This window comes from Mytilus edulis, chromosome 2 (genome assembly GCF_963676685.1).
Source record: "Mytilus edulis chromosome 2, xbMytEdul2.2, whole genome shotgun sequence".
In the NCBI taxonomy this organism is placed as follows: domain Eukaryota; kingdom Metazoa; phylum Mollusca; class Bivalvia; order Mytilida; family Mytilidae; genus Mytilus; species Mytilus edulis.
In genome coordinates this window covers 18,745,867-18,770,108 of record NC_092345.1, presented here as the reverse complement: position 1 = coordinate 18,770,108, position 24,242 = coordinate 18,745,867, and the positions used below count along the sequence as shown (strand labels likewise).

General features: G+C 32.4%; 1 protein-coding gene across 1 annotated transcript; it reads right to left on the bottom strand.

Moving 5' to 3' along the window:
• Window positions 1-17,931: 17,931 nt before the first annotated feature.
• On the bottom strand, window positions 17,932-18,957 carry LOC139510301 (integrase/recombinase xerD homolog; the record flags this gene model as incomplete). The annotated part of the gene is made up of 1 exon (XM_071296805.1): window positions 17,932-18,957. A coding segment is annotated over one exon (1,026 nt), but the record flags the coding sequence as incomplete, so codon positions are not given.
• Window positions 18,958-24,242: the final 5,285 nt, after the last annotated feature.

Genomic DNA, 24,242 nt, shown 5'->3' with positions numbered 1-24,242 from the left:
GGGACCACAAAAACAAACGTAATAGGTTGGTGTGACAATGATTAGAATCCAGCTGCCACTGCTGTACATGAGTAAACATATATTGCAGACTTACAACATAACTGACTAAAAAAACAATCAAACAAGGAAATGAATCTAACAAATAAGCCAACAAAACAAAAATATATGACAATGTACTTTAATTAGAGTTCAAGGTGTAATGGCAGATTTTCTATTTATTAATCAAACAAAGTACAATGTGCCTTCTTTCTCCGTTATTTGCAAAAAGAACCAATTTTCTTAATATTTTGACTCTCTGTCAGATGTTATTGAAGAATGAAGATGACACAGTCTTATAAATTTTAAAATCAATATCTGATGCATAATATCGACATACTTCACTGTAACTGCTGTTGATGTAATCATGTATACAAATACATTTATGTGTAATTAAGTATACAGAAACATTTATGATAGTGATCACAAGTGGTAATAATGAATAAAATATGATGGGTTGTTGCAATTTAAAGTAAATATTTCAACCATAAAATTAAACAAAAAGCAAATTTATGATCACAACACGTGTCGGCATTCATCCATTAGCAAATTACCGTAAGAGATGTGTAGCAGGTGAATGTAACACTACGTAATATCTAAATTAATCAAAGCAATGAAACTAAAACTAAATTTCAAAAAGAGATAACTTGTGTGCATACTTTGAGTCTTCGAAGCTGTATATTATGTGTTCCTAATGTCGTAATAACACTTCCTTTCCGTTTTCACGTATTTGACCTACAAAATGAGACTATTTACCGGGTTTGTAATAACCTGAGCAACACGACGGTTGCCACATGTGGATCAGGATTGGCTTACCCTTCCAGAGCACCTGGGATCACCCCTTGTTTGTGATGGGGTTCGTCTTGATTAGTCTTCAGTTTTCTATGTTGTGTATTGTGTACTATTGTTTGTCTGTTTGTATTTTTCTTTTGTGTCGTTGTTCTCCCTTCAGTTTTAGTTTGTAAACCGGATTTGTTTTTTCTATCGATTAATGAGTTTCGAACAGCGGTATATTACTGTTGCCTTTTTTTAGCCATGGCGTCAGTTTATTTTCGATCTTTGAGTTTAAATGTCCCCCTGGTATCTTTCACCCCTATTTTGTAGCCATGCATTTTTCATCTGTCGTATTATTTGGTAAAACAAAAACAACGAAAAAGACACCCCCCAAACAAAAACACAAAGAAAAAAAAAACAAACTTAAAAACAGTTTATAGAGAATTAACGATCATCAGAACCCTGATCAATACTGATATATCACTCATGTGCTTAAGGATGAACATCTCTGAGGAGCCAACAGTTTTATCATATTTTGATGCTTTACTGTGTTAAATTTAAAATTCTGTAAATTTTGTAAATTTGTTATTTTTCTCTGTTTTAAGAACAAAATGCATATTTGTTCAACTTCTTTGTTACAAATGATTGAAAAATTACATATCTAAGCAATTTGAAAAGAAAAAAGGGATATGGGATGAACATGTGTCTAGTAAAATCATTTCTTGTATCACTCAGCCATTTTCTCAAAATTTTGGCTTAAAAGACTGACTTGATTTGTTATATTTTTGAAATAATTTCAGAACGAGATTTCAACGAAACTGAAACGTCAGAAGAATTCATCCTTTACGAAGTCTTTTCTGTTATATTTGTGATATCCTGGATAAGAAGCATACTAAATTGTACAACACCGTAAAACAAGCGTACTGAACCAATCGCATACTTTGTAAATAACTTCAAAAAGTAAACTGATAACTATTTCATTACGCTATGTAATTTTTTTCAATGCTAAGAAAAAAGCACCTAACACATTCAATAATAAACGACACAGACAAATTTTACCAAACTTCAAGGCATATCTTCAAAATGCAGAAGCCCATAAAAACTTATATTTTCCGGGTCGGTTCTTCCGTCTGCACTTTTTGAAAATATTCCAAATTATGCTTCGGGCCATAATTCGAAGTCAATGAACGTTAATATTCCAGTTAACGGATCATGTTGTCCTATTTTCAAGTTCATTGAACAGTAAAAATGGCCCAAAGCATAATTTGGCAGAGACTTTTTAAAGTGCGCTTCACAGTAAACATGTGTAGCGAATTTCAGTGTGATATAACTTCATGACTACTTGCCTTAAACCAAAACCTTAACCTGAATATAATACAGATGTAGGAAACATTTGTCATGTAAAAGGTTGTATCATGCTGTAACGGTGTTTACAGTTTTGTAAACATATTTCTTAAATGATATGAGGAAATCAGCCCTTATACGGATAAATTAGCCTGAGCAATTCTAATGACGTTCCATTGTGGATATAAATCAAGAGTTTATATTGCTTTTCGAACAGGAAGGGCTAATACGGTTCATTCACTTCAGGTTCAATTTTCTTACGCTTTAATTGACCTAACGTATAGTTATGCATAAACACATTTGTAATATATCTTATAACTAAAAATCATAGAATAAAAAGTTTTTTTGAAGTCTTGAAACGGAAAAATTTCACTTCCTTTTCAAGTACGACTTTCGATTATGAACCTTGTTTCATTTCCGTTGATCAATCATCAGAACGCATAAAATCCAAGAGTACACATAGTTAAACTGTCTGATTTATTCTACCGACCTATTTGCTAGATAAAATAAATTGTAATAACAACATATTGAGAACTTGGACGAGAAATCAGAAATAACAACTGGTCCGAGACAACAGTTATTTCGTAGTGCCTTTCTTTTAGACAATAAATGACAGTTAGAAAAATCGCATCTTGGATAATACTTGATAATATTTTGACAGTGTGTTGTACTACTTTTGGGACCAATTATATCCTAATTATAGAACAACTTCATCAGCTCTAACTCAAAATATGGACAATTTTACGTTAAGGGGGTATTGAAATCTTTTGAAAGCTTCCAAAGTGCTAATTTGTAATCTTTTTCAGCTGAACCAAATCACTACTTTAGTTTAAAATTCATGACCCAAGTTTTTTTTTAAAGTGTCATTTCATCCCCTTTCTTGCTATGTGAGGCATAACTTAACACATAGAGACATGAATTTGGAAGGAGTATAAACAAAATTGACAAGAAACACATTGTTCACACTAGGGACTATATTCGAAAATCAAAGGACGACGAAAATCAAAGGACAATAACTGTGGTCCTAAGTTCAGATATAAAATTCTGTCTTTTCTACACGGTAATTTTCTTTAAAATCATTTAATAAAAGTGTTATGAACTGGCTGTTTCTGTTTTTTTCCTGTTATGGATTCTCAATCAGCTGTTTTTGACCTCGACTATTCGATTCTTGGGTCCAATACAGCTAACCTCGAATCTACAACAGCGCCAATAAAGAAGCAGCCAGTTAATAACACTAAAGTATAGTCAGTGTACAATTTTCTATTTCTCTCAGTTTTTGATTTAAATAAAGACAACAGTAGTATACCGCTGTTCAAAACTCATAAATCGATAGAAAAAAAACAAATCCGGGTTACAAACTAAAACTGAGGGGAAATGCATTAAATATAAAAAGAGAACAACAACACAACGTTAAAATGTAACACAAACAGAAACGGACTAAGCATTAGACAAAATCCGATGAGAATAACAAATATAACATTAAAACTAAATACATGAATTTGGGATAGATAAGTACCGTGACACGTCTTATAATAATGTGAATTCACACTCAAATATAAGAGGAAACACACGACACAAAAGAAACACAACGTTAAAATGTAACACACACAGAAACGAACTATAATATAACAATGGCCATATTCCTTACTTGGTACAGGACATTTTTCAAAGAAAAAGATGGTGGGTTGAACCTGGTTTTGTGGATTGCCAAACCTCCCGCTTTAATGGCAATGTTAAATATAACATTAAAATGACAACACAACATTACAGGACTACAATACAAATCAATAGGAGAACATATTAGACGAAGAAACACACGAATAAAAGCTAACAAAAGGCACCAGGTTTAAAATTCGTCCACAAAAGACTTACTTGTGACGCCCAGATACAAAAGTTCGAAAGCCAAAACAAGTACAAGCACTAAGGAAGAGTCAAAAAAATTGTGTCAAATACGGCTGTGGTTTTCTGCTTGGGATAGAACATTCTTATTATTTACAATAATTTATACTTTTGCAAACAGTAAATTTTATAAAATGACTATATAAAAGATATAAAAAGTAATGTTCGTTGGATAAAGCGACATAACTCAGATTAATAAAATGTACATATTTAATGCAGATCTCTGTAACTTTGTAAAATTTAGTATGTTTTATTTCAATGTACAACAACACTTTGTCTTATGTTAAAACATTGCTGAATTTCAATTTGACCTGTCCAGTTGAATATAAAAAAAAATCGTCTTTATCCGAAGAAGGATTTTGCTCGTATAATTATTTTGAAAAATGAAGATCATGTGACAACGCTATGCTTACAAATTTCGCCTTGTAAACGAAGTAAAGACATATGACTTGTATTTAAATCAGACTGCTTTTAAGCAAATTAGGATGTTTTTATTGAATCCCTGCTGATACATTGGTTAACTCAACACCACGATTCTCGCTCTGGTCATAATTTATGAGCTGTTACTGCTGACTTTCAGCAGTAGTCCTATAAGACGAGATAGTTTCGAAGAGGTCTGAGTTCAACTGTAACCTCTGATAGCATTTTCGAAACAACATTTGAATCCCGCAAAATGTTCTCAATGTGGCATAGTGTCGTTTTTATCTATGCATTCCTTTAACCTGCGACATCCTTGCTTTAAATATCAGCTAACTTTCTAACAAATGTGATGAAAAATGCTACTTAAAAAAAGATATCTGGAATAAGATCTATCATATATACTAAAATGCTAATTAAAAAATATAAGATAACTGGAATAAGATCTATCATATATACTAAAATGCTAATTAAAAAATATAAGATAACTGGAATAAGATCTATCATATATACTAAAATGTTCTAAATCAATAACATATTGAAAAAGCAAACTTGAAAAAGTTTCTAAAGAATCATTAAACACCTTCAATTACACATTCAATAAAATATTTCAGAACTCTTCTTAAACGGGTGTCACATGTGGAGCAGGATCTGCTTACCCTTCCGGAGCACCTGAGATCACCCCTAGTTTTTAGTGGGGTTCGTGATGTTTATTCTTTAGTTTTCTATGTTGTGTCATGTGTACTATTGTTTTTCTGTTTTTCTGTTTGTCTTTTTCATTTTTAGCCATGGCGTTGTCAGTTTGTTTTAGATTTATGAGTTTGACTGTCCCTTTGGTATCTTTTGTCCCTCTTTAATTGATACTCTAGGATAAACATTTCTTTGATAAGTTTAAGGTTTAAAATACATTTTTCACTATAATTTTCAATCAATTTTACTAGTAACAGTCTCGTCCAATATTCATATGAAAATGTTCACACCATTGCTATATAGTCATAACATGTACGTGGCAACAAATGTCAACTTAGCATCTACACGTCAGAAAAATGTCAATTGGTTGCTTAATATCATAGCATCGTTCCCCCTTATATTGTAACAGTGAACAATCTGTTCATTCAAAACATTTCAATTAAATTTCTAAAGATAAATAAATAGAAATATGAATTCATAAGAACCAAATACTTTTCCAAATATTAAACGAAAATACTATACTGCCGTAAATATAATTAAAAGCATTGTTATTATTTAAACTTTCTTAATTTCCCCTAAAACAGTCAATCTTACTGAATGTTCTTTGTTTTTTAGTGTTTTTTTGTTGTTGTTTTTTTTTTACATTTTTTTATTTGAGCGTCTCTGATGATTTTTTTGTAGACGAAACGCGCGTCTGGCGTAAATATTTTTTTTTCACCCTGATATCTATGATGAATTAATTTGCATAAATGAATATACTTTAAGAATAACATAACATAAATTTTTGATACGTGTCAAACATGCGATCAGCGCTTGCATACTGTGTATATATATCCCTCAGTTGATATGAAATACTAAGGCTAGTATTGCTTGTCATGATTTCCACGAAATAGGCTAGCTGCTTACAAGAAAGTTATCAAACTAAGAGTTCCAAGTTGCGAAGTTGAAATCATCAATTCGTAAAGTTTACGGACGCCATCACGAGTTGGTTGACCGTATGGAATATTCGTTTCATAGACGATAGGCACAATCCTGTCCCCTTCCCCACGACCATGATCTGCCGAATTGGACTTATAACATTGTTTGGACAAACATGAGCAACACGATTGGTGTGACATATGCGACAGGATCTGCTTACCCTTCCTGAACACCTGAAATCACCACCTTATTTGGTTAGGTTCGTGGTGTTCAGTCTTTAGTTTTCTATGTTGTGAATTGTGTACTGATGTTCGTCTATTTTTTTTAAAACTTTTTGCCATCGAGTTGTCAGTTGATTTTCTTGTTATGAGTTTCAATGTCCTTTTGTATCTTTCGCCCTTCTTGAATGTGTTTATTGCAGGCATATTTGTGTAGCGTTAAAAGTGATGTTATATATAACTAAAGCACGCAATATCCATGTCAGTAAGTGTTCTAGAAAAATATAATAGGAATACCACAAGAAACTCCAACATTTAACTTCCGCGCTTCATACTAAGTGTGCTGCATTCAACGCTTTTTAATCCCAATTACACTTCAATGTAAAACATTCAATTCCTTAAGTACAGAATAATCTTTAACACTTAAAAGCTATATCATGTATATGCTTTGTTTTTTAACAGTGCAAAGTTCCCATAATTGTGTTGTACAGTTCAATGAATGAATTATCAAATTGTTTATATACGTCCTTATTTATATGAAACAAGAATATATGATTGCCAAAACGTACTAGATTCAAGAAGTGGTGGAAAATAAATGGAGAGATGACCATATTGTCAACTGCTTTCCCAATTCGGGTGTAATTGTATGAGCGAGAACACGCCAGATAAAGCAAAATAAATTCTAATCAAATGAGATAAGTACAACAGAAAAATCCTTATAAAATCCCATGCCCATATAACTAAATATATCATATTTCCATGTTTGATGGACCTCTATCTCTAAACCAAGCCTTGATTTGTCAAGTTTTTTTTAATTCATAATATTAAAATATGTGTAGTTATTTTCAATATAATGTGACTACAAATGCATAGTTAACTGCCTTACCAAAACTTTATCTGATAAGGAACAAACCCACAGACAGTCGAGCATACCGAAAAACATAATTCTCCCTCTGTAATTCTTAGCGGGTTCGTCGTATGTTTATGTAGGTTTTATGTAGGTCCTATACCAGATCGTTTTCTGTGTGTGTTGCATTGTCGTCTTTTTTATGGTATCTGTTGTTTCGTTGTTTTCCTCTTATATTTGATGTGTTTCTCTTAGTTTTATTTTGTAACCCAGATTTGTTTTCTCGCAATCGATTTATGACTTTCGGACAGCAGTATACTACTGTTGCCGTTATTTATGATACCAGTTTCATCGTCTTTGCTTAGAAGATCATCCAACCTTTAAAACTGTTGTAATAAATAAATATTTTCTTGGGTAGCACAATAGCAAGAAGAAAACAGTGGGTGAACTTGATCAACACAATCATGAAATAAATATGAAATTATTTATGGTTTAAACTTTGATCTAAACCAATGCATTTTGGTCCTGCAAGATCATCTGCAGACTGAATAAATAGTTTTAGTGGCCGAAGACTTATTTTAAAGTATTTATTCGGCTTAATTCTATATCATTGTACTACCAGTTTCTGTTCGGACGAGAGAAACGCTCAATGGAAAAAGTGTCGAAGGCTAATAATACAATATCTGGAGAACAGAAATACCAAACACAGACTAAACAGAACAGAAAAAAAACACACAAGGCATAATCAGAACAGAATGACAAAAAATGGAATAAACAGAACTGCTAAAACAACTGAAAGGTCAACTTAGTCAGAGAAATTAACAGGCATTATTTATATCATTTATATCAAAGCAGTGTCACTGACCACTATTGCCACTGAGAAAAAAGTAAAAATCACAAAAATACTGAACTCCGAGGAAAATTCAACCCTAATCACATGGCAAAATCAAATGACAAAACACATCAAACGAATGGACAACAACCGATAGAGATGGTGAACCGATAGCCCATTATTTATGGAAAAAAATACTATTTCCGTCACTTTAAAGAAACAAATGCGACAAGAAACAGTCTGGCAATAAGCATTTCAAGCCAGAGTTATTTGTAACCTTAGAGGCCAAAAAGGTACACCATAGATGTGGAAATCCCATTAAAACAGACTTTAATGTTTAATAAATTTGAAAGCTTCATGTTGATTTCGTTTTGTTTTTATCCTGTAATTGGCATCCGTCACTTTACAAATAAGTTGCCTAATCCAAAAGATGTCTGATTAAAAAAAAATATCGACGGACTTAATACACGGATCGCGAAGAGGACCCCAACATTAACTGTCTACTAAATATTCAAATGACTGTTTTCTCCGAATATGGAAGCGCAGTAAAAACAGACGTTATTTGTACAAGTAAAAACTATAGCAGGAATTTATTTATCAATCTGTTATTTTTTTAATAGTTTGCTGATTCCTGGATTAAAATATATTAATATCCACAATAAATTTCACACACAATACACACCATAAATAGCAAATTTTGTTGGTTCGTCAAAAAGACGTTAGTACCATTCGTCAAAAAGCTATTAATGTAGAACGTTTTCGCGAATAAAAGTATTTCACAAAAGAGGTATTTACAGAACGAAGTTTGAATATATTACATGTACAGACAATAGAACACAAGCGCAATGCACCAGGATCTTCTAAACAAAACAAAGTTGCACTTGATTTCTGCCCTATTAAGTTTTTGTCAGGTCATATTGAGGTTGTTCATCTGTTCAGTAACTACAAGCACATTGCAAGGAAAAATGTTTTTTTCACCTCAAATGGTATACTTTTACAGTTTTCTAAAGAAATAAAATGGTTGAAACTTTGTTAGTCATACACAAACCACTGTTATCAATTTATTTCAATGAAAACTGTTAAGGATAAAATGTCAGATTACAAAACTACTTTACTTGCACTGTCGGTACTTAATAGGTAGCGGACAACTTAATATAATACGAGACAGCACCTTACATACTAGTTAGCTCAAATAGGCAGAAATGGCGATCATTTTTCAATATTTTACGGAAAAACCGATGCCAGGCGGGAGTATAATTTACGGAACAGATAATGTTTGAATATATGGACTATAGAATACTTCTTTTAGATTTGCTTCCGTGCAACACTTTTTTATTTTTCACGTATAAAGAGATTTATGACGAGTTTTACAAACCTGTCTTGTTCGAAGCTACAAAGATGTCGTTCTTAGTCCCTGTAAAGGTGTCATTAGACACGGTTATATAGGTTGTTCGAAACTCTCATCTATTCTAAGGAATGGTGGATACTAAGTCAAAGTTCAAATTGGGTGTTGAAACAAATTTTGCTCTTCAATATTCAATTAATATGACTGAAAAAAGTGGGTAAATATATATATGTATATGTTGTGTACAAGTTATTATTTTTTACAAATTATAATCAGTACAAAAATATTGTACAAAATATAATTTGGATTTTGACTTTGTACAAATTATAATTTGTACATAAAGTGTTTGCACAATTTATAATTTGTACAAAATTTGACTTAAATTCACTTATAACTTGTACAATTATTTATGGTATGGATCTTGTTATATAAAGCCATTGATACACAATAAAGAAGTTGTATTCCATGACCACACAATAAACCTTATTAACAAAATACAAAAATATTTGTATATCATTTGTTTGAGTATGTGAGTGAATTATGACATAGGGAATTACACAGAATCATTTGCTTTTCACATTCGTATTTATATGCCCCTAAATAAAAAAACCTTTCCCCCTTTGCAATCACATGAAACATCACCAGTTTTTGAAAGCTTTTTATCTGCTTCATGTAGCGAATGTGGAAGCGCACAAATCGTTGATGTGAAAAAAAAATCCTACAGCAGTTCCAATGCGGTACGACAATTCTCCAAAATGCAATTATTACACATAAGATATTTCGAGGATTAGCTGTGGAACGATCATACTGAAATTATACCCAATAGCAAGTTCTTATAATTCTGTTTCGTTTTCATGGTGATTCGTCTTGGATCTGTAAGCCAGACAGCGCACGGTTCCTGGCACGCATGATTGGTGTTCCAAAGTTAGTGTCACTCTAATTGCGTCAATTTCTATGATACTATCAGAATTGTCACTGGGACCAATCTTTATGATACTATAGATATCAGAATTGTCACTGAGGCCAATTTTTATTATTCTGTCAAAATTGTCACAGAGGTCAATTTCTATCATACTATTAAAATTTGCACTGGGGCCAATTTCTATTACATTATCAGAATGTTCACTGAGGCCACTTTTAATAATACTATCAGAATTCTGAGTGGGGCCAATTTCTATTATACTATCTGAATTTTCAATAATGATAATTTCTATAAGTTTATCAGAATTGTCACTGAAGCCATTTTTTTTAATTATTCTATCAGAATAGTCACAGGGGCCATTTTCTATTGGGCTACAAGAATTAACTGGCATGCATGAACCAATTACATTTGATGTCTCTGGGTGTTTTTGCATTTTGTAAATAAAGTTTAGAAGGTTCTATAGTGTGTATCAATTTTATTTTATTTACAATTCACAATCCATATTATGAATTATTGTACAATTTATAAGTGAATTTTAGTCGAATTTTGTACAAATTTAATGTACAGGCACTTTTTATACAAATTACAATTTGTACAAAGTAAAAATACAAATTATATTTTGTACAATTTTTTTTGTACAAATTATTATTTCTGCAAAATGATAACTTGTACACAACATATTTATTGTTTCTTTAAATTCACTCATAATTTTTTTAAAGATTTTTGCATATATTGTAGTTTTTTTAATTGTTTGTATGTCATTTTGTGAATCTTATTATATGTTTGTTGAGACTCTAATAGAGTATTGAATCTTGAATCCATAATTCATCAGCAAAATATCACACTACTTATGAATATCGATAATGTATAGTTATAACATCTACGTGGCAACATAATGCTAACTTACCACCTGCATTAAATAAAAAATGTCAACTAGCTGCTAAATATCCTAACACCTTTATTTCTGAAAGTGTATCACCTGCATTAAATTAAAATGTCAACTAGCTGCTAAATATCCTAACACCTTTATTTCTGAAAGTGTATCAGTTAATCACCAATCTGATAGTTCGTTTACTGGCCCTTCATTTCGTGAAAATAAACAACTATATTTTTTTTTATAGAAATAAGATTTTAAATGAGACAACCAGGTCTCCACCAAAGACAGTTATCTAAACTAAAGGTAACCGTACGGGCACGAAATGACTACAATTGATCAATATTTCTGATTTTAGCAATAGATTCATGTATTTATTGCTAAAATAATTTTTGTTTTGTACTTCATTCTTTGTTTGTTTCATTCGTTACTTTTTATCCAAAATAACTCTACAAAAAGCATTTTAAGTACAAAAGAATCATTTAAATATGCATGTTTTTGTCTTTAATAGTCCAAAAGATCGATCAACTTGAACTGTTACAAAACAATATCATGTGTATACAATGTTACACAGTTGACATGCTCATAAAATTAGGTGCATAGTTATTTTTGTTATTTTCCATACATGTCCCTATGTGTAAGAAACAAGGAAAATATGATTTACACAATGTCATGCAAGCAAGCAGCTGTACGATCTTGTAGGAAAAGGGGGTAGATATGAAGGCATATATCAACCTCCTTCACCTATAATAGTTATCAAAGGTACCAGGATTATAATAAAGTACGCCAAGACTCATCAGTGACGCTCATATCAAAATATTTATAAAGCCAAACAAGTATAAAGTTGAAGAGCATTGAGGATCTAAAATTCCAAAATGTTGTGCCAAATACGACTAAGGTTATCTATGCCTGGGATAAGAAAATCCTTAGTTTTTCGAAAAATTCGTGTCAACACCGAAGTGTGTAAATGTTCGAATAAGATCTGGTTTAACAATTACGAATTTCATATAACATATACACAAAGCAGAAATAACAAAAATAGGACAAAATACCTCAAGTAATCGCACTATCACATGTTTAGTTAACCTAAATCTCAGTCTCAAAATTTAATATGGCGTATATTTTGACAATAACACATCATTATAATAAACATATGTTCTCATTATAAAGATGATGGGACTTGAACTGCATTGCTTTCTACCTTTTTTAAACTTAAACCTGAAAAGGGACAAACAGACAGACGGACTAATAGACCAAAAGACATAACGCGCCCCCTATAATTGTAAGCGAGTTTTTATGATTTAAAATAAAAGATAGAAAACAAATGGACCATATCAATGCCAAAGAGCATAATATATATATCTGTTAAAAATGAAATATATTAACGATATATAAACAAGATCTAACGAACAGACAGAGAAAAATCATGTTTTAAAAAACGCTATACTAACCCAAATCATATTAAGTTACATAATCATTGACTAAGGAGTATGAATCAAAATGACTTTACCGAACAATGTTTAATTAAATAAGGTTGCCGCTCATGTGAGTTTAATAGTTTATTTTCGATGGACTGTATTAAACTTCTACTATGAAATTTATGTCCTACAGTTTTATGGATATAAAAAAGCAAATCTATCTGAAAATTAGAAATATCAAGAGAAAGCCAAATCCAATAAATGAAATGTCAGTATCATGTAATATCAATACCTAGCACTAAAGGTTACGTCAAAGAGAACTAATGAATTAATGAGAGACATGTAAGAATTCTATATTAGATCGAATATCTACAAAATAAACAGTTGTGGTAAAACATGATTTATCTATATGTCTATTTGACAAAAAAACGTTCGGAATATAGGTCTTCAATGCTCTTTAAGTTTGTACTTTTTTTGGCGTTTTATTACTTATTATCCAAGTGTCACTGGTGAGTCTTTTGTAGACGAAACGCGCTTCTGGTGTGTAAAACCTTCATTCTCGTATCTATGATGAGTTCATTCGGAATTTTATCCTTTTATTAAACATTAATATAGTGTTTTTATTAGTTATTTTTTCATTGTGATTAAAGATAGTTGCATTTATTTAATCATTCGACAATTCTGCTGTGATTCTAAGTGTTTTACGACATCATTTTAAAAATTCAGTTTTGAACATCAAGTACAAGACTACCAAACAAACTCCTAGATCAGAGAAACGTACAATATAAGTAATAGATGACTATAGGGCCAACTATGTGTGTACTGATTTGTGTGGAAAGGGATTTATAAAATGAAAAGCCACCCTTTAACTTTGTTTGCACTGATGTAATAGTTAATTTATAAATAACCGTCCTGAAACGAAATGATCATAGAACTTTATTCATTTGACAGGAAAACATTTATAAAAATATTCAAACAACTGCATTAGAAAGAATTCATTATTCAAAAAAGTGTAATCATAATTTTTCAAAGTATCTATTACAATATAAAATCGAAGTATGACTGAACTCTGTCTAAGATATATAAATTCAACACACAAATAAAAATTGATAATTGTCCAATAATGGATGATATATATCCAATCTCCTAAAATTCATATTCAATGAAGCTTTATTTCGTGCATCCATTTAAACATATAATTCACACTTACGATGCGTAAGCATATCTTGTAATTAAACCTGTTATGGTTTAAGCAAATGAGAATCAGTAAATTGACAGACATATCTGGAAAATATACTATACCTGTATACTACAATCAATACAAACATAGATACTGTTAATGGAGTTGATACTGTGATCGTTTACGCTAAAGGTAAATATTTATCTGGTAGATTTCATTATTATTATTTTTATTTTTTTTATTTTTTTTTAGAGTAAAAGTAGTCCCCTCCTCAAAATATATGAAAACGGCTCATCATATAGTCATTGTCTGATTGAAACAGTATTTTGCATTTTATTATGAATGTCACAGTAACTAATTTATTTAAAAAAAAATGTATTCAGGTAAAGATAATTGTAAAAATTTGAAATTTCTTTATGCACGAATTTCTTAAAAATGGCAAAAATAGCATATCAATTGCAAACGAATTGAGTTTAGACAGCAAAGGTTATTGTGAAGGAGTATAAGATATTGAAAACATGATAACAAAAAATATCATGTTAAGGCCACTATACCCTTATGTTAGCTCTCATTATCAGAGAGATTTGATACTTTCATAATTATATTTTGTCTGGAAGGAGTCCTTCTATGTAAGTCAAGCTTGGTACAGATATGTTAATAATATATTTAGAACATATTTCCATTTGTCATTATTTTTTTGGTGAATCCTACTTTCTTTGCAGATGTTTAAATTGTTAAGTGCATTTGTATTTCATATATCAATTCGCGTCTTTAGCTTTCAAATATTCGACTCTGACCTTTTCTACGAAGAAAAGCGATTCGAACGACGAAAATGTATACGTGTTTGGCTTCAGCTATACAGTAAGGCAGCACGTATGTTTGTTGCATCATCGTTTTAAAATAGCAGATGTTTTATGATTGTAATCAAGACAATCATTTAGTTAAGGTTAAGGACTAAAATTTGACATTTCAAGTCCTAAGCTGATTGTTATCTTCATTGTCTTGGTAATATTAAAGCTGAGTTTACGTGTTCTTATTTCATTAGTTTGTATAGATATATGACGTCTGTTCTGTGGTTTCTCATAGTAAGAATGAAAAAGCGACACTATTAGATGACGTCACATAGACAGAACAGTGACATTTCTTTCTTATATATATTATCAGTGCAAATTGTCAAAGAGTTTCTAAATGTCGTCTTAACCTTGAATGAGAATATGTTATCACAACATCGTGGTCATTCCGACATACCTCAACAAGCGTTATCCAAGTTATTGAGACTGTAACGAAAATTGTATTGTATAAGAATCAAAGTAACTTTTTTTTTATAGTATCTGCTCTTTGGTCGGGTTGTGTCCTCAATGCTCTTCAACTTTGTACTTGTTTGGCTTTATAACTATTTTGATTTGAGCGTCACTGGTGAGTCTTATGTAGACAAAACGCACTTCTAGCGTATTAAATTATAATCCTGATACCTTTGATAACTAATTTATGTTGTATATTTAGTTTTTTTTTTTATATTAGTGAAACGTATTCCTCACCCCGAAATCTCCGGAAACACATTCCCCGTTTCCATTCTCAATTTTGATCTCCTATTGTTAGACTTTTGATTGTGAATTATCCACCTAAGACCACAAATTGTCATTGCGATAATCAAAACTAGTAATAGAGAGTACGGTTAGAAAAAACAATCAAAATGCTAGAACTTTAGATGAAGTTTCCAACAAATGCGCGTCATTAACAATGTAAACGACGTTAAACTATATTGGTATAATAAACATATTGTTTTATTATTTACAAACCAAATAAAGTACCATCGCAGTTTCACATAGCACAGTAATATTAATCAATGTATGTGCAAGAAAATATCGAATTTATTTCACAAACTCTTCCCATGGGATTATTGTCAAACATTCGTGTAATTAAGGCATTACAGACCATAGTATTAGTTAGGAGTTATTTTGTTTCTGTGTTAGTCCTGATATAAGGGAAAACATAATAACATAACATTTACTTGTTTTCACACATATTAATTTTAAATAAATGATATTTAGTTATAATATAATTAAAAAGAAACAATAAAACAGTATTTGTCGTCTTCTTCTATTCGCAAATTTGATTGACTATGACACTTTGTTGCCGTGGAGTTTCCAATTCGTCTTCGACTGACGAGTTCGAATATCTCTCAAAAATCTTCCGCATCTCTTGTATTTTCAAATTAAATTATTTTTTGTATACTAACCTGCAGATATTTCTGTATTTAATGGTAAGTGATTTATTCAGACGATAAATGACTTTAGGAGAACTTTTATTGAAAAGGTTTTTTTTTTTATATGATATACATGTATGAAGAATAACAATCGAAACCAAGGAGTAAACAAAGACTAAAAAAACCAAAGGACATTTACATCAAAAGTTATAAATAAGAAATAAGAAATAACACGAACTCCACTAAAAACCGGGAGTGAAATTAGGTGCTGAAGATTGTAAATATATTTACCATAAATATCTTTCGTGAGGAGTGAAACCGATAGGAACAATGTGAACAATGAATACAAGGAGAAGTAAAGAATCAGATCAACTCTAAAATTAGTAGGCTGATTTTCTTAACAGTTTGTATATATAAAGGCTTTTTGTTAAGCCGAAATATATGTCAACACGATCTTTTAACCTCATCTTCGAATATTTAAATCTTCTATTAGACGTGTTAGGAAAGTCAACACTACTGCTGGCGCTCGTGTTGGACGGAATATGAATACAATATGATGTGGGGGTCATCTCCAAAAGTATAAATACTATATCATTTTTTATTACCTGTATGACCACTGAAATACTTTATTTATAGTATGCAAATCAATCATTTTTAAAGACCCAACATTATAAACTAAATGTGAATTTTGAAATAAATTACGTGGGATACCAGTATAGAAGATATAACTATAACCATATATGTTACTGTAATTATTTGATTTAAGAATGCAACATATAATAAAACCATTAGGCAAATACTGTATATGCCTTTTGTTGAGAAAAAGGGTTAGGGTGGCATGTTTTTATTTAGTTTCAGAATCAACAAGATCTTGCAAAAAATTAAGGAACAAGAGTTTTTTTCTCGTCTTATTTATGCATGTGCCTGTCCCAAGTCAGGAGCCTGTAATTCAGTGGTTGTCTTTTGTTTATGTGTTACATATTTGTTTTTCGCTAATTCTTTTATATAGATAAGGCCGTGATTTTCTCGTTTGAATTGTTTTACATTGTCATTTCGGGGCTTTTTATAGCTGACTATGCGGTATGGGCTTTGCTCATTGTTGAAGGCCGTACAGTTACCTATAGTTGCTAATTTCTCTGTCATTTTGGTCTCTTGTGGGGGGTTGTCTCATTGGCAATCATACCACATCTTCTTTTTTTAATATTATCTCCCAAATGAAACAAATTATCGTTAACTTATACTATTATTCTGGAACGATTTAAAAATACAAATAAGAGTAACACAATTTAATTTGGATACTAGACATAAGTTTCCCCTTTTACACAAGATGAATGCTCGATGATTTATTATAAAATGCAATTTTGAAATTTTTTGGTTACGTGCCTATTAACATAGCATTCAGTTGCATTGGTTAACTACAAAAGTATTCGTCGACAAGTCCGGTACATAATTAACTATTTTATTTTCTACCTCATTTCATTCGTACTAAAATAAATATTTTCTGATCTAACTAAAATAAACAACAAACAAGAAATAAGGTTGTGCGTTCGTTACAAAGATCGCATAAATTTTATATAATCAACGAGTCAAACAAAATAACAATACAGATCAAACATATGTATAAATGTCACCATGTTATATCATTACATAAGCACCAAATGTACAAAGCTATTTCTAGATGGAGGGGGTGGGAGGGAAAACTAACGCAATCTGGAATATATAATAACACGTCCTTTCTAACTTTGTAACAAACGTCGCATTAATCAAACAGACCCACACACATTCCTTATATACCCTCAACCGAAACCGTCCGTGCAAACACTTAACCCGGGAAAATATACACAGTAAGGGAAAACCCCCTTAATGATATAACGGAACGCAAAGAAATAGATTTATTTTCTACCTCATTTCATTCGTACTAAAATAAATATTTTCTGATCTAACTAAAATAAACAACAAACAAGAAATACAAAGATCGCATAGCAAAGGGGTTATAAGAAAAAGGGGAAAATTATAAACCCAAATTTAAGGATACCAAAAGCTTTTGTTCAATGCTATCTTTGATATAGCCGTCCTTAGCTCTGTCCGTAGCCCAACGCCCATGAACTTTGAGGAGGCGATCAGGAACCTTGTTATTAGCAGCTGCCGAAACTCCGCCACTTCTAAGACTGTGAAGGGCGTAAAGAGAACTATCCAAACCTATGTCTTTAAGTGCTGACCGTAAAATCTCCCTACATCTGGTATAAGAAAGGGACTTAGACTTATTAGTAGCTTTGTACTCGCCAGATATTTTCATAAAGTTAATGGCAGTAAAGAGAAACTCGTCGGATTTTTCTATAATACCTGCTAACGCAATATATTTTCTTAACCAGAAAACGGGACAAAGCTCGTTGCGTGTTTTCGCAATAACAACTGAATTACCTCTCCTGTATAAATATGTTTTACTTTTTGGAATTTTAATCTCCAAAAAATTTGATTGAAAATCCAGATCACACATCCGAATATTTGCTAGTTCACTAAATCTTAAAAAACCAGAAAACCCTAGAAGACACAAGACACAAGTGCGCAAAAATAATAAATTATGCTTATCTACCGTATAGTGTCGAACTAATTTTAACAAAATATCTTTGGTAATAGGCTCCTTTTTGTTCAAAGGTTTACCCAACGTCCGTTTTCCGCCTTCCAGAATAAGTGTGAGAAAATCATCTAAACAAGGATTAATGTTGAGGGAAATCTTATGCTGCCAGTTAATAGAGTAAAAATAGGCTTCCAAAACTGAAACGGAAACTTTTTGTTGTATAAGTCCTCCTAAAAACAATGCAACTGAAGACACCGATGCTGGTAAATAAGAAAAATAGTTCTGAATACACCATTTTCGGAATTTTTCAAAATATAAGTCATACTTTTTGTTCGTTGCGGTAGCTCTAGCGTTTTTAACTATGGCAGGAAGAGCGTGTACGGATCCAGACAAATAAGGATGAAACTTGTATTTTTCCAGGTCTTTCCAGTGGCTAACCAAGCGTGTAGAATCTGTAAAAAATTATCAGCATAATAAATGATACGGGCATATGAAAGTTAACCATAAGGGAATATGATATAAATATGTACATGTATTCGTAATTATACAAAAGAACAACGAAGTATAAACAAGATAGCTCAAAGCAAAAATGTGAAATTGTGCATAAATTGTAACTATATAAGAGTGCAAAGCTCAATAGGAGTAAAGCTCTCCTGTAACATTCCGTTAATTACAAAAAACAATAGAGAGCGCAGTCCTCTCTTATATATATATAGGGAGCACAGTTCTCCACAAAAAGTAAATATTTCGTGTCAACAAACATGCATTACTAGTGTATGGCAAAATAGAGAGTGCAGTCCTCTCTTATATAGGGAGCATAATTCTCCACAAATATTTCATCTCTCGTATTAAAATACATGCATTACTAAGTGTTTGGCAAAAATAGGGAGTGCAGTTTTTTCTCATAGGGAGCACAGTTCTCCGCAGATATTTCATGTTTCGTGTCAATATACGTGCAATTATAGTGTTCAGCAAAAATAGAGAGTGCATTCTTCTCTTATAGGGAGCACGGATCTCCACAAATAACTCAAATTTCGTGTCAATATACGTGCGTTGTTAGTTTTGGCAATAATATAGGATGCAGTCCTCTTTTATTAATATACATAACTCGAAACCACAATAAGTGCGTTTGATTAACTTGAAAAATATTCACATACTACTAGCGTCAAAACGTAAAACTAAAACACTACTTTGAAAAGTCTGGGAAGCAAAAATGCTAGATTTATCTGAACCTGGTGTAAAAAAGTTCGTAGGATATTTGTATTCTACATAATCTACAATACAAGATAAATATTTTCCATTCATATCAACAATCGATGGCCAATAAGAGGCTGATATCCATTTAGGCACAATGAGTACACCTTTAGCTCTACAGAAAATTAGATATCTAATTGTCCTATTGATCAAATGTACAGGTGGAACTATCCAGCTGTTCTCAAGTGCCCAATTATGGGCGAAAGCGTCAACCCCGCTAGTGCCTGGCGTCCAGAATAAAGAATAATATTTTGCAACTTTGTAATTGTTGCTACTAGCAAAAAGATCGCAGGTAAAGGGACCCCATAATTTATCAAAATATCTGAATATACGCTGATGTATGCCCCAATCGTCGAAGTCGAAAAACTTGCTTACAAAATCAGCTGTACAATTTTGAAGTCTGGGCACCCATGCAACTGATAAATCAATATTAAAAAGAAGGCAGGTGTTAAAAATAGAGAACGCCAGACACTGAAGCGGTGACTTCATACTGCCCACTTGCACAATTCTAATTACATTCTGATTGTCTGAATATAGTTTTACAAATTTGTTCTCGAGTTTTGAACCCATGGTTTTTAATAACAATTCTACAGCTTTTAGCTCTCTAAATGTTGAGCTTTGTGCTTTATTAAAATCGTCCCACATACAGTGAAAAGTTTCGCTAGACTCGTCTAGCAAAATACCGGCTCCAGCGTGGACCAAGGGGAAATAACTCTAGGTGATAAACTATCAATATTTTGAGACCAAAAATGAAGCTCATCTATAGCTTCAGCCGAAAGGCTAATTTTTGCGTCCCAAAAAATCTTACTAGCAATAAGCATAGACAACTGTCTAGTAAAAATCTGGCAAATAGGTCCGTAGGCAAATCTCATAGAAATAATCGAACCGACCACAGATGCAAGTTCCCTAGCCGTAGCAAAATACTTAAATCTAAGTAAGGTTATGCACCTTAACGCGGAGATTTTCAAGTTTTTGAACAGGTATATCAATGGCCCCCTCTAAAAGATTCCAGGTAAAGCCCAACCACTCCAAACTTTGAACCGGGTGCCACTGACTTTTCTCCTCATTCACATGAAAACCTGCGTGTTTAAGGTCATTTTGTAAATGAACACTAGCCGAATTACAACTCTGAAAATCATCACAAATCCACCCGTCGTCAAGATACATGATAATTTTAATACCCTGAGACCTCCAAAAGGAGACTAAGGGCCTTAATGTTTTAGTAAAAATATGAGCAGCACTGCAAAGACCAAAAGGCAAAACTGAAAATACGAAAAATCGTGTCTTATCATTAAATTTCCAAGAAAAGCCTAAATAAGTATGAAAATCAGGGTGGATACTAATGTGATGATATCCGCTAGTTAAATCAAATTTTAGCATGAAATAACCCTTTTTAGCATAAAAAAGGCCCTCTAATGAACCTTCAAACTTAATCTTTCTATTTACAATACAAGCATTGACATGTCTTAGGTCTAGAATAAGTCTGGATTTTTTATTCTGTTGTACAGACACCGACAAAGGATTCACACAGTATGGAGGCACGAAAACCTCGCTGACAAGATCTTTTTTCAGAAGTTCCTTAATGGCGCTTTCTGTAAAGTCTGAATGATCGAAAGCTGACTTATTATTTCTAAGAAATGTTTTTTGCGGCAAAGAAACAAATTCCAACCTGTAACCATACTCAATCACGTTTAAAATAAAGTCTGACGGTTTTAAAGTATCTCTCCAAAATTCTAAACAATTCTTAAGACTATTTTTAACAGTTTTCGACTTTAAACATACATTATTGTCAAACTCAGATTGTTCATCTAAAAGTATAAAATTAGAATACTCAACTTTACTGCTGTTTGTTGAAAGGTTCTGGGTTGGTGACTGTAGCGGCCGCTGGTTGTCTACGTTGTAATTGGGCTGTGTAGGGGCAGAACTTGGCGAAATGCCCTGGTAGGTTACAGTAGTGGCAGGTAAGGTTTGCTCCTGGAGTGAAGTTTTGTCTGTAGTTTTGAAATTGTGGTCTTGGATTGAAGATTTGGCGCTGACCGTAGTTTTGAGAGCCGAGAAAAAGCTGGTTATTAGACATGCCGTCCAAAACTCCTGGTCTAGTACGCTGATAAGATGGTTGTGTGGGTTGATTTCTGGCATAGGGAGTCTGCCTCTTCTTGGAGGCTCTGAAGATGGCTGCCCGTAACTTTGAGGCATCCTCACTATTGTCAGTAAGATCATTATCGGAATATTCCTTAACCGTCCCCCAACCATGTCGGTCTGCTATCCTAAGTAATTTATTACGATGAGTAAGTGCCTTCTTTTCTGAATCAATTAATTCGAAAACTTCTTCTACACTTCCCCTAGACAAGTAGTTTTTAAAGCGGTCAAGATTACTAAGTCTTTCTTGGTTAAACGAAAATTGGATTTTTATCCCTTCCCCTTTAATATCCGTGTTTACCTGCAGCTTTTCTTGTAGTTCTGAGACGATAGAGGAACGTTGCTTGTCTAACGCAATGTCAATCTTTGTATTAAACAAACTTACTGCGTCTACTGCACTAAACTCATTGGTATCTTTTGGCTTCTGCACATTTGTGTGATTATCAACGGTTATTTCTTCGCCTGAATCGGACATTTCAATAACCAAACGCTTTTAAACTAAAAGGCTAACGCAATCTGGAATATATAATAACACGTCCTTTCTAACTTTGTAACAAACGTCGCATTAATCAAACAGACCCACACACATTCCTTATATACCCTCAACCGAAACCGTCCGTGCAAACACTTAACCCGGGAAAATATACACAGTAAGGGAAAACCCCCTTAATGATATAACGGAACGCAAAGAAATAGATTGATTTATTTCGTTCCTTTAATTTCTTAAAAAAATTCCAAACAACCCTGCCTGTCTTTAAACGTCTCATTGCGTGTTCAACATACACATTGCACTCTGATGTTTCTTTATTGAAATTTTTTCGCTCGGCGTTTTCCGAAAATTGAACTTAAAAATATGTTTGGTTATATATATATTCATAATGGTTAAGTATATGCCAAGTTAAGTCAAAATCAAGTCTAGATCGTTAGAATAAATTACAAGCTTAACAGTAATCTTGACCTTTGACCTCGTAAATTCATATAGGATTCTAGATATTCATAAGGACTACGTATTAGCAAGTTTAATCAAAATCCTGGAACGACTGGAAATTGACTTTTGACCGCTGAACTTGAAAATGAATTTGGTTCTATATATATTCATAATGGTTAAGTATATGCCAAGTTAAGTCAAAATCAAGTCTAGAGTATTAAAATAAATTACAAGCTTAACAGTAACCTAGATCTTTGATCTCGTAAATTTATAAGATTCTAGATATTCATAAGGACTACGTATTAGCAAGTTCAATAAAAAATCCTGGAACGACTGAAAATTGACTTTTGACCGCTGAACTTGAAAATGAATTTGGTTCTATATATACTCATAATGGTTAAGTATATGCCAAGTTAAGTCAAATCAAGTCTAGAGTGTTTAAATAAATTACAAGCTTAACAGTAACCTTGACCTTTGACCTCGTAAATTTATAAGATTCTTGATATTCATAAGGACTACGTATTAGCAAGTTTAATCAAAATGCTGGAATGACTGAATGTGAAGTGTGAATAAGGTGTTACCGACGAAAGTTGACAAACGGACGGACAGACGGTATCGTAAAAAGGTCCCCTCCACTTTTTTAGCGAGAGGATAAAAACTATTTGAATCGGAAATGCAGACACGTGTTATTTTACATGGTAGCAATGGGGTTGGAGTGTGTAGGTGCGCAGGAGGGGAGAGAAGGTGGGGCGAATGATTTATGTCATGATTTACATAGATGAAAGCCTGTTATAGGTCAGACGATTGTAGCTGCGAGAAACAATCTTTTTTATTTTGAATATCTTGATAAGTTTTTATTTTTTAAGTCAACACAAAGTACTAATATTAGTCTAAGAGTACTTGCAGTTACTGAACGCTAGCGCAAAGTAAATAACAACATCATCCGAATGTTTAAATGAACCTTGAATTATTTGCTAGTTTTGTTAAATGACTTTTAGCTATCTTCGGGTAAATCGGGAAGTCGTATTACATGTATTAAATAAAAATGTGATTCAATTGTAACAGTTATTTAGTTTAACAAATTTAGTTTAGCACTACCAATCCGAGATCACAGATTAGCAATTCATGAACACATATTAGCAATTCATGAAGCCAGGTTATCAATCCGAGATCACCGATTAGTAATCTGAGAAAATATCGTGGGATTTTGTCTGATGCTTGGTCCGTTTCTGTGTGTGTTACATTGTAGTGTTGTGTCGTTGTACTCCTCTTATATTTAATGCGTTTCCCTCAGTTTTAGTTTGTTACCCTGATTTTGTTTTTTTGTTTTTTTGTCCATGGATTTATGAGTTTGAACAGCGGTATACCACTGTTGCCTTTATTAGCAATCTAATATCACAGATTGTTAATCAGATAATCACGG